The sequence below is a fragment of the Narcine bancroftii genome, chromosome 6 (genome assembly GCF_036971445.1).
Source record: "Narcine bancroftii isolate sNarBan1 chromosome 6, sNarBan1.hap1, whole genome shotgun sequence".
In the NCBI taxonomy this organism is placed as follows: domain Eukaryota; kingdom Metazoa; phylum Chordata; class Chondrichthyes; order Torpediniformes; family Narcinidae; genus Narcine; species Narcine bancroftii.
In genome coordinates, this window is record NC_091474.1 from 165,639,413 (window position 1) to 165,651,913 (window position 12,501).

General features: G+C 39.8%; 2 protein-coding genes across 4 annotated transcripts in view; one reads left to right on the top strand and one right to left on the bottom strand.

The window, feature by feature from the left end:
- The window catches only part of cad (carbamoyl-phosphate synthetase 2, aspartate transcarbamylase, and dihydroorotase), a 106,043-nt gene extending 97,527 nt beyond the window's left edge, over positions 1-8,516 (bottom strand). For all 3 annotated transcript variants that reach the window (XM_069886597.1, XM_069886596.1, XM_069886598.1), the window contains exons 1-2: positions 8,130-8,516; positions 10-149 (exon numbers count right to left, since the gene is read on the bottom strand). In XM_069886597.1, the coding sequence (XP_069742698.1) occupies positions 10-149; positions 8,130-8,238 (249 nt within the window). In that variant the 5' untranslated portion in view covers positions 8,239-8,516. The remainder of the gene's footprint in view (positions 1-9; positions 150-8,129) is intronic.
- ift172 (intraflagellar transport 172) overlaps positions 8,424-12,501 on the top strand; it is a 226,881-nt gene continuing 222,803 nt past the window's right edge. Inside the window, exon 1 of the mRNA XM_069886606.1 lies at positions 8,424-8,642. The gene's annotated coding sequence lies outside the window, so the exon portion shown is untranslated. The remainder of the gene's footprint in view (positions 8,643-12,501) is intronic.

Below are 12,501 nucleotides of genomic sequence, written 5' to 3' on the forward strand. Positions count from 1 at the left end.
ATCATGTACCTTACTGAGTCCATGTTCATCCTCTTCATCCTTTGGTATGCCATAGTTCCCAATTAATGGATAGGTAAGGACAAGTATTTGGGAATGATATGATGGATCAGTTAAGGCCTCAGGATAACCAACCAGTCCAGTCTGGAAAACTAGCAACAACGAAAAAAATCTCAATATAAATGGCCAAAGTGATAAGTGTCACAGTCAAGCTTCAGGCATATTTATTAATAGGCGTATTTAAATTTTATTCAAGTTGGCACAATTCTTCAGCTCTACAAGTAATAAAATGTGAAGGTAAACTTTAATTTCCCATTGTCAAAAAGCACATCACCAAACATTACCCGTACAGTAAACGGAGCAGTTAGAACAACATTATTACAACTTGTTAGGTCTGCTTTGTTCATGAATGAGTGAGACAAACACCAGGCTGAGTCGAAATCAGGGTTCTTTGTTCTTTATTACCGGATTGTAACACTTGCGACTAACAAAGTTAGTCGGAGAATGCATTCTGCCGTTATCAGCAAAATGGTGATTTTTTATACCCTTGGATACATGCTTAGAACATCATCATATCATTACTTGTCCAATGACTAAAACTGTTGCTATCCTTTCCCTGCTAGCTTCCTGCCTCTCAATCCATCAATGTCTCTCTTATCTTGTAAGTACAAGGATGCATTTACATCTTGTTACAGCCCTGTACATTCCCATCTCATGATGTTTTACCTAACAGGAGTACAAGGACACCTCCCCTTCTTGTTACTGCCTTGTACAGGGTAACTCCCTACACATTCCCATCTCATGATGTTTTACCTTACAAACTCTAGAGACCTGGATAAGAATCTGGCATTGTCGGTCAGCAGTTTGTACATTCTCCCCATATCTACATGGGTTTCCTCCCAATCTCCAAAAATTGTACAAGGTTTGCAGGTTAATTAGCGTATTTGGGTGGCACGAGCTCGTAGGCCAGAGGGTCTATAACTGTGCAGCATTTCCAAATTTTAAAAGTTTAATAAATGACCATGACAAAATAATCATAATGAAGAATCTGCGCTTTCCTGCATAACATAGCTCATCAATACGTAGCAAGACTGCAGCTCAAGGGACTCTCATCTTCCTGATAAACAAAGTAAGGAGAAAAAAATTTCAAAATGGAAAGCAATCAAGCAATTCAAAATTGTTATAAATGGCAGCATCATCATTTGCCAGTAATATTGGAAAGAGCTGTTTAAAAAGGTTTTAAAAGGTTGAAAGCAGACTTCAGTTTCAATCTGCACTTAGTACAGAATCTATATTACAAATGGTAATATTTGGTTGGCAATGGTTCAACCAAATCATATGACCAAATAGACTGAAAAGTTATCAGATAGAAGGGCAGACGTAAAAAAGGGCTAGGGAAGAAATGTACATTATCAAAACGAAACGTTAGTTTGGTTGTATACTTAGATATAACCAACTGTATATTGAAAATTCAAAAGTGTTCTGAGGGAGTAAGGCTTCACATAAAATTAGCTGTCTAGAATCAAAGAGGGTGATTGGCATCAATAACTATGCACCATCAAGAGCAACATTACTCAGAATCAAACAACTTTACATTGCCAAAACAGAGGGTAGTGGTGGCAAGATGTTTCTCTGACTGGAGATCTGAGATCAGTGGTGATCCTTCAGGTTCTTCACTATCCACAACTCCACCAATTTTTTGTTTAAATATACAAACATTCTAACTGTCCACATATCTTTTTATATTACAAAGTGAAGAAGATTGCCAATTGATGCAGCAGGATACAGATTAATTAGAAATATGGACAAAGAAATAGTCGATAGAGGTTAATCAAGACAATTATGAAGTGATGTATTTTGGAAGGTCTAATAAAAGAGAAAGTGTGTAGTAAATGGAAGGACATTTGGGAGCATTGATGTACAGAGGGATCTTGGAGTACAAGTTCATGAAAGAGGGAACACAATTAGATAGGGTTGTAAAAAAGGTCTCTGGCATGCTTGCTTTATTGGTCATCAGGGCATGGAGTAGAAATCTCAGGAAGTCATTATGGAACCACATAAAACTCAGTTCAGCAACATTTGAAGTATTCTGCAGTCTGATCACCACACTCGGAAGGACATGGAAGTTTTGGAGGGGGGGGGGGGCCAGAAGACAATCACAAGGATAACAGCTTGATTGGAGAGCATTAGTTACAAGGACAGTTTGAAGCAAAGGCAGAGACTGCCTTGAAACAGTATGTAAAATTATGAAAACCATAAATAGGGTAGACAGTCCTTTTCTCAGGGTGTAAATGTCAAATAATACAGGGCAGAGCTTTGAGGTGACAGGGGAACATTTCAAGAAGATTTACCAGGCGAGTCTTTTTATTTAAACAGTGCAGTAAGCTACTGGAATGTACCGTCAAGAAGGTGACAGAAAGCAATAAGACAGCAACGCTTAAGAGGCATTTCAACAGACAAAAGGATACTGGTATTGTGCACCTAATTGCCGTCTATTTCAGGGAACAGGTAGAGGTAGGTCAATTGACCTGCTCCCTGCTTTTATATGTTCCATTCCATTATATTTTATTTTTATTGGAGCAGTTTACAAGGTAAAGTTGGAACAAGTCAGTAATTTCTAATGATCAACAGAATAGCCTCTTATCAACTTTCAGATTTTTGTTTTACTTTGCTGTCAGTTATGCTGTGACAATTAAAAATTCTTCAGAGACTTAAATGTTATGAAAATATTCAGCATATCCAAAACATTTACTTTTCAGTCTTTGTACTATTAAGATTAAGTTTGGAGAGAACCTAAAATCTCACTGGAATTTAGGAAAATAAGGGGGGGGGGTGTGGGGAAGATCTCATTTAAACTTTTCAAATGTTGAAAGGCATGGTCAGACCAGATGTAGAAAGGTTGTTCCCAAGGTGGAAAAGTCAAGGACAAAAGGATACAACAGGTGTATCAAAGGCAAAAATCAACAAGTTCTTGATTAGCTAGGGCATCGAAGGCTTTTGAGAGAAGGCCGGGCAGTGGGGTTGAGTGGGTAAATGGATCAGCTCATGAATGAATGGCAGGGCAGACTCAATGTGCTGAACAGGCTATTTCTACTTCGATATTTCATGGTCTTAAAACCCATCTGACCAATTCAATTGAAATTTGTAAAAGGAAACAAAATGTGCTGATGAGAAACCTGCTGCAACAGGATAGACTGGACCCCTTGTTTTTTTTTAATCATATCCTTTAGTTTTTTTTTCTTCTTTGGCTTGGCTTCGCAGACGAAGATTTATGGAGGGGGTAAAAAAGTCCACGTCAGCTGCAGGCTCGTTTGTGGCTGACCAGTCCGATGCGGGACAGGCAGACACGATTGCAGCGGTTGCAAGGGAAAATTGGTTGGTTGGGGTTGGGTGTTGGGTTTTTCCTCCTTTGCCTTTTGTCAGTGAGGTGGGCTCTGCGGTCTTCTTCAAAGGAGGCTGCTGCCCGCCAAACTGTGAGGCGCCAAGATGCACGGTTTGAGGCGTTATCAGCCCACTGGCGGTGGTCAATGTGGCAGGCACCAAGAGATTTCTTTAGGCAGTCCTTGTACCTTTTCTTTGGTGCACCTCTGTCACGGTGGCCAGTGGAGAGCTCGCCATATAATACGATCTTGGGAAGGCGATGGTCCTCCATTCTGGAGACGTGACCCATCCAGCGCAGCTGGATCTTCAGCAGCGTGGACTCGATGCTGTCGACCTCTGCCATCTCGAGTACCTCGACGTTAGGGGTGTGAGCGCTCCAATGGATGTTGAGGATGGAGCGGAGACAACGCTGGTAGAAGCGTTCTAGGAGCCGTAGGTGGTGCCGGTAGAGGACCCATGATTCGGAGCCGAACAGGAGTGTGGGTATGACAACGGCTCTGTATACGCTTATCTTTGTGAGGTTTTTCAGTTGGTTGTTTTTCCAGACTCTTTTGTGTAGTCTTCCAAAGGCGCTATTTGCCTTGGCGAGTCTGTTGTCTATCTCATTGTCGATCCTTGCATCTGATGAAATGGTGCAGCCGAGATAGGTAAACTGGTTGACCGTTTTGAGTTTTGTGTGCCCGATGGAGATGTGGGGGGGCTGGTAGTCATGGTGGGGAGCTGGCTGATGGAGGACCTCAGTTTTCTTCAGGCTGACTTCCAGGCCAAACATTTTGGCAGTTTCCGCAAAGCAGGACGTCAAGCGCTGAAGAGCTGGCTCTGAATGGGCAACTAAAGCGGCATCATCTGCAAAGAGTAGTTCACGGACAAGTTTCTCTTGTGTCTTGGTGTGAGCTTGCAGGCGCCTCAGATTGAAGAGACTGCCATCCGTGCGGTACCGGATGTAAACAGCGTCTTCATTGTTGGGGTCTTTCATGGCTTGGTTCAGCATCATGCTGAAGAAGATTGAAAAGAGGGTTGGTGCGAGAACACAGCCTTGCTTCACACCATTGTTAATGGAGAAGGGTTCAGAGAGCTCATTGCTGTATCTGACCCGACCTTGTTGGTTTTCGTGCAGTTGGATAATCATGTTGAGGAACTTTGGGGGACATCCGATGCGCTCTAGTATTTGCCAAAGCCCTTTCCTGCTCACGGTGTCGAAGGCTTTGGTGAGGTCAACAAAGGTGATGTAGAGTCCTTTGTTTTGTTCTCTGCACTTTTCTTGGAGCTGTCTGAGGGCAAAGACCATGTCAGTGGTTCCTCTGTTTGCGCGAAAGCCGCACTGTGATTCTGGGAGAATATTCTCAGCGACACTTGGTATTATTCTATTTAGTAGAATCCTAGCGAAGATTTTGCCTGCAATGGAGAGCAACGTGATTCCCCTGTAGTTTGAGCAGTCTGATTTCTCGCCTTTGTTTTTGTACAGGGTGATGATGGTGGCATCACGAAGATCCTGAGGCAGTTTACCTTGGTCCCAACAAAGCTTGAAAAACTCATACAAGATCTCACTTGTCAGAAAGGCACAACACTAACTGCACTTCCTGAGAAGACTGAAGCCTGTCAACCTTCTAATGGAACTCTAGAGCAGGGGTAGCCAACCTTTTAATTTCGACATACAGCACAGTAACAGGCCACGCCCAATTAACCTACACTCCTGGTATATGCACATGGTCTGTTACCATGCTGCATGTCTAAATTAAAGATTAAAAATTAAAAGGTTGGCTACCCTTGCTCTAGAGTGTCCTGAGCAGCTGCATCACAGCATGGTACAGTTGCTGCAGAGAAATGGATCAGAAGACAATCCACAGACCATAAGAGTGGCAGAAAGGATCATTAGAGTCTCCCTTCCCCACCGCACCCCCCCCTCCCCCACATCGATCACTCTCTGAAGAGGGTGTGCAAAATCACTGAGGACCCCAACTACCTCGCACAAAGCATCTTTCAGCTGTTCTTGTTGGGAAAGAGATACAGGAGTTTCAGAGGTAGCATCACCAGGATGAGAAACAACTTCTTCCCACGGCAGTGAGAATGTTGAACAACCACAGGAACTGCTCACACTAACCATCTGAGACTCTCACATATATGAAACAATATTTCTTTATTTTATTTGTATATTTGAATACTTGTCCTGCATATGTATTGGTTGTCTGTGTTGCGTCGGCGGGATTTGCACCGAGGACTGGAGAACACTTTCATCAGGTTGTACCTGATAATAAACTTGACTTGTTCAATGAAATTTGAGACAATTTATGAAGTTAATATGGGATCTGCACATTTTGCCATTGATTCAACAGGATATGCTTGACAATGGAGCTGGGTTCATAGTTTGGGAGGCGGTGTGTCCATTTGGCAGTATAGTCGAGATTTCTACATGGGCTTGAGAAATCACCAAAATCACAATGCCACTCCATTTTGATAATGGCAATGAGTTAATTGTCACATAATATGTAAATAGGCACTAAAATCCTTGCTTGTTGCAGAATATGGGATAGGAATTTTGGACTGTGGGGAATATCCCAAATTATTTACTCTGTCTACCTAGTAATTTCATACGCACATAGAATTTTAAACAGGTGTGTGTCTATATTTCAAATGCCTGATGTCAAGGCATGCAATTATAGCCTGCCCACCATATTCTCGCTTGCTCCCAACTTTCAAAACCTGCAAGACCTCAAATCTACACCAGAGACGAAGAGCTTTATAACAATTAGATACTGAAATATTTTTCCTTGTGTTTTTTGCCCACCTCAAAGCTTTTTAATCACTTGATTCATTTCTGTCCATTCTAAACATGAAGCACTTCATCAGTATCTAATTTTTAAAATACTTCTTCCTATCCCAATTTCCAACGTGGTGATCCTCGCCATATCAAAATATTTCCTTTTCTTCAAAAATGCTAGGAATGTCAATCAGTACTTTCATCTTTTGCGTCAATGAAAGTGTTCTCCATGCTGAAATTTTGAAATGTAATCACTGATTTTTCACAAGCTCTGAAAGTGCACAGTACAAAGTATGGATGAAAAAGATAGAACAAAAAAAACTGTGCAGAAGTACAAGATGTTTACTCACTGTTTCATCCTCCAAAACAGTCAGAATATTCACTTGCTCACCCAGAGACACAACACTTATCAAGAAAACTGATGCACCCAGATAATACACAGTATTTACATTAACAAAACCACTTTGACACTTGATTTAAAAAAAAAACTATGGGATTTGGGAATTGCTGGCAGTGTCAGTATTTGTATGCCAGCTGTTAATTGCCCTTTGAGTGGCCATTGTCTGAACCAGTCACTTAAGCCGCTTTCAGGTGCTCAGAGGCAAATAATGTGCCGGCAGACGTGGCTGCGGGAGCGCAGCTGGGACATTCAGGTAGCCGCGGAGAAGACGCCTTTCTGTCTCCAGCTGAAGGAGAGCTGCGTCAGCTCCCGTGGACTGTGGCCATAGGCCCACTGCTGCTTTCGGGTGCAACAGGGGGTTCTCAGAGCCGGAGATTATACCTACAGGAGGAGGGTTAGGTAAGGGCTCCTCCTGGCCGGGTTCTCCACTTTCAGGTGGCCTCCCAACAACAGCATAGGGGCAGAATATGTGGCTTTACATCAGGGTATTTTGGCCACATGAGTGTGCCTTTAGTAATTGCAGTTTGGTCATTTCTGAATTTAGATCCAGTGATAGATTTACAAACCAGTATCCCCACAAATGAGAGCCAAAAGCTTTAAATTCTAAGAAGAAATTGTCATTGACCTGCATGTGAGGTTGAGGGTACCTTGGAGCACCTCCCACAATTCCACACCAGCTCAAATTTGCCAAGTCATCAAATCACCACTTTTTTTGCTCTTTTAGATCTTGGATCTCAAAAACTCAAATTTACCTGTTTGAAATCAATCTATATCTTTATACTTTCGTCAGATAGGCAACTATAGCATAGGGTGTTAGCACATCCAGTCAAACATTAAAATCCCCAGCTTGAGCACTTCAGTTTCCACTGAAAACAATTTAGCTATGTCCCATTTGCTTTATTTTGCACAGAAATGTCCAAGCTAAAAGATAATCAAACCTACTACCTGTATTAATAATCTCTCCCTTAAAACCCCAGTTGATGTACAAAAGTTGCAGCTCCTGCAGCAATCACAGGAGGCAAAGATAGGTTACCAGCATTTCAGGCCTGAGCAAAAAAAAAGGCAGACGGGTGTCTGAATAAAAGAGTTGGGGAAGATCGGGCAGGGCCAACAGAAAAGATGGGAGGGCAGGAGTAAAGCTGAGAATTGATCGGGGGGGGGGGGGTAGCTCAGTGAATGCAGAGCTGGAAGAAAGGATACAAAGGGATAAGGAAGCAGAGAGACGCAAGGTGTTGGACGGTGCTCCTCACCCTTCCATCCCCCCGCATTTTAACGCATAGGTTGCCAAAGGGCTCAAGCCCCAAGGGGTTGCAAAGGAAAGGCAACCAGTGTACCTATCCTTCATGGAAAAGTGTGTCCAGACACCTTTGACCACCAGTCTTCGTTACATATAACTGCAGTTTCAATGGTTTAAAAACATCGACTGATGCTCCAGATCCCCGTTGAAAGATTTGAGATTCTTCCAACACTGGAAAGTGATTTGAAATCCCACGTGCACCGAGGGAGAGAGCAGGAAAACTTTTCCGCAAATTAGAGACCTCCACGTTGCTGGAGTGGAGCGTGGCGGATGCTGTCCACTGTGAGTGAACTTACCCACTTCACCGGAGACGCCGGCATTTGCGCCGAAAAGCCTGCCTTCGAAAGAAGAGCCGTCCCACAAATACAGCCGGGCCATCTCTTCACTTGCGACTCTGCCCGGCATCTTGCGCGGCGCAACCTCGCCTGCCCAGCTGGGTGCCCGCCGCTCGCGCTGGGCCCACCACGTGAACCCGAGGGCAGCAGCCGCCTCTGCCTGGGACAAAGGATCACTTCGAAGGACCTGTCAATCCAACCCGCCGCTCTCAACCTCACGAGACGTTCGCTCTTTCCTGTGCAGTGAACTCCAGCAACTTTCAAAACCGAGTTTTGCAAAGAACACCCCTCGCCGTTCGCGAGAACCCAGGACACGGCAACGAATCGACAAGCGGGGGGTCCCGGACGAGTTCGGAAAGGAAATGACGTATCCATCATTCCTTGAGTAGATGAAGTTGTGATAGGTACATGATCACAGCAACGCTCGTCCACACTGATTTAAGTCTAGGGCATCCTCCTGGTGCACAATGAAAGGTAACTGATATTTCTGTTTGTTCAGTGAAGTTTAGATGAAGTCCAGCATAACGGCGTCAGGAGAAGTGTTGATTTATTTATAAGGAGGCAAAACGCAGGATTTCAAAGGTTTGACCCGCTGAGTTTCTCCAGCATTCATGTGTTTATTTATGAGGAGATTTGTTAGGGAGTGCGAAACTTGAGCAAAGAAAAATCTGCTGGAGCCACATGAGTAGTCGAAAAAGATTTGAGAAATCCTTTGAAGGAGGGCGTTTAAGTTATTTGCTACAGAATATTGAGTCTATGATTTGGCTTTAATTATTTGTTAGGACCAAAAGTCTTCCTAGAATTCCGTTAATGTTGATGATTGGGTGATGGGAGAGCCTTTGAGCAGGGGATGTGTTGACACCCCTTGAGATAATACATGTGGCTTGATCAGAATTCATATTTATTTACATCACGGACAACTCATGACATAAGTCCTGCTGATGATGCCCAGCTTCTCACTGAAGACAAAGAAGATTACCTCACTCTTTACTTGGGCTCTCATCATCACCATCCTATCCTTAGGTCTTCTTCAGCTTTGAATTTTACTCCTTTTTCTTACTCTTTTCAAAATGATTGTCAGAGAGCATACATGACATCACGTACAACCCTGAGATTCTTTCTCTTGCAGGTGAGGCGGAACTAACACTTACTGCAAAAAAAACTGTACGTAATGTACACATTAACAAATAAAGAAATGTAAACAAACTGACTGCAATATGGAGAGGAAAAAATAATAAACATTTGTCTTTGAGTTTACTGTTTTTTTAATTTTTGTTTAATACCTCACAATATAACCAATCTCTAACAATATTTACACAAACTTTGTGTGTGTGTATACATATATATATATATATATATATAGTGACTTTTTCCATTTTCTCCCCAACCCCCCCCCCCATAACCGTAGAGATTAAAAAAAAACAGAACTGAAAGAGAAACAAGAAAAGGGAGCGTGTCTTTTAAATATTGTGTGATTCACTTTTTCCTTATGTATACTATTTATCGTAAAGAGTTTGCAGTTACCTATAAAGTTTACATATGGGTCCCAAATTTGTTCATATTGTGAATAATTGTCTCTTAAGTTATAATTAATTTTCTCTAATGGAATACATTTGTTCATTTCTGTGAGCCACTGCTGTATTTTCAGGGGTGTTTCCATTTTCCCAAGTTATCATTATGCATTTTTTAACTAACACTAATGCAATCTTGATAAATCATTTTTGGAATCTGATTAAATTTAATTTTAACACTTTGTCTTTTATATTGCTGAACAGAAAAAAGTTCTGTGTCTTTTGGTATCTTGTTTTTTGTAATTTGATTTAGTATTGAATTTAAATCCTCCCAAAATTGTTTCACTTTTGTACATGTCCAAATTGAATGTACCATTGTACCAATTTCTTGTTTACAGCAAAAGCATTTATCAGATAATTCCAGGTTCCATCCTTTTAATTTTTGAGATGTAATGTATAGTCTGTAAAGCCAATTATATTGTATCATTCGATACTGGCCATTTATTATATTTGGCATGATGCCCACACATAATTCCTTCCAGGTTTCATTATTTATTTGGATGTTTAAATCATTTTTCCAATGGCGTTTGGGTCCATATATTGCCTCAGCTTTTCCTCTTGTAATTTAATGTACATATTTGTAATAAACTTTTTAATTATCATGCTGATATTCTCCTGCAACCTTTTCCCAGCTTTCCTTATAAGTATGTTTTTAATTGCTAGTATGAAAATATTGAACCATGCGATATTCCATATTTATCTTTTAGCTTTTCAAATGTCAGTAGGTTATTGCCCAGAAAACAGTTTTTTATTATTGTTATTTCCTTTTCTTGACCATTCCTTAATATAAATGTTATTCATTGTAAAAGGTATTAATTGATTTTGTGTAGCAACATATTTGGTATTTGATAGTTTATTAACTTTTGCTCTAAATGTATCCTACCCCATATTTTTAATATATGGTGTAGTATTATTGGTAGACTGTAAAATACATGTTCTGAAACACTTTCCCTTAGTTTATATAGTTCTATCCTAAGGCAGGCTGGTTTTTCTTTTACCTTCTAAAAATTTGACAAGAATCTTAATTGGGCAGCCCAAGAGTAGTTTTTAAAATTTGGCAACTACAATCCTCCTTGTTTATATGTCCCTATCAGCTTTTCCAAGGCTATTCTTGGTTTCTTACCTTTCCATAAAAATTTTCATCAATTTATTCAATTTTTGAAAAATATCCGTGTTATGGGAATAGGTAGCCTTTGAATTAAATATTGCAACTGTGGAAATATATTCATTTTGATAGTTTATTCTCCCTATTAGAGTTTTTGGCAAGTCTTTCAATTTCTCCAAATCTTCTTGCATTTTTTTTCATTAACAACTGGTAGTTTAATTTAAACAAATTATTTAAATTATTATTTATTCTGATGCCTTAATAACATATTGCCTGTACCTGTCATTTAAAAGGGGATTATTTTTTACATTGTGTATAGTTGGTTGTATTCATTGGCATTTCTTCATTTTTATCAGTATTAACTTTGCACCCTGAAATCGCCCCATATTCTTTCAATTTGGTATGTAACCTCTTTATGGATTCTTTGGGATGTATTAATATACTATCATGTCATCTGCAAATAAACTAATTTTAAATTCTTCCTCTTTAATACTTATTGCCTTTATCATTCTATCTGATCTTATTATTTCTGCCAATGGTTCTATTACCAAGGCAAAAAGGGAAGGTGATAATGGGCATTCCTGTCTTCTTTAAATAATCTGAAATATACCCATTAGTTAGCACTCTTGCCTAAGGATTTTTATATAGGGCTTTGAACCAATTAATAATTTTTCTGGTATTTTAAATTTCTGAAGTACTTTAAGGGAAAAGCTCCATTCCAGCCTAATAAAGACCTTCTTTGCATCTAGAGCTACCGCCACTGCTGGTTCTTTATTTTCTTGTTCCATATGTATCAGAATGATAAATTTACATCTATTATCTGCTGCCTTTCTATTCTTAATAAATCCTGATTGATCTGATTTCACTAACTGTGGGAAACAATTCGCTAATCTGCTTGCTAGTAATTTTGCGATTAATTTATAATCAGTATTTAATATTTGTTTCAAGATGGTGACAATGGATCTTTCCCTATTTTTGGAATTACTGTAATTATTGCCATCTTATAATATTCAGGTAAATTTTGAGTTTCTTCAACCTATTTTGTTACAAAATTGCACTCTGCAAAAGTCCTGCAAAAATTCTGTTTTAAAATGTTTGTGTGCAATCTGCTCTAACAATCATCCCAAACCACCTCTAAATACTCTGTCACATCCGTCAATTGTTTTTTTTTCTCTTTATCTTCTCCGTTCATTAAACCTTTCTCTAAATTTACGATATCTTTTTATAATTTTTCTATTTCTCGTAATATTCTTTTTTGATTTTAGTTGTTTATTTGCTCTCCCATAATATAAATTTATCTGTTACTGAATTTGTATTTGTATCAAAATATATTTTAATTTGTTGTTCTATAAATTGCCTAAAGTCTTGTCTTTTTAGCAAGATGGAATTAAAGCATCATCTATATCCTTTATGAGGAGTATCCTCCAGAGCAATTATTAGGCATAAGGGTGAGTGATCTGATAACAATCTTGCTTTATACTCAACATCTTGGACTCTCCTTTGTATTTGGGCAGAAAGTAAAAACGTATCAATCTTGGAGTAAGGCTTATATCTGTTAGAATAATATGAGCAATCTTGATCTTTTGGACATTGTTTTTCCCATATATCTATTATCTTCACATCTTGCATGGAACTTACTGTAAATTTGGCTGCTTTA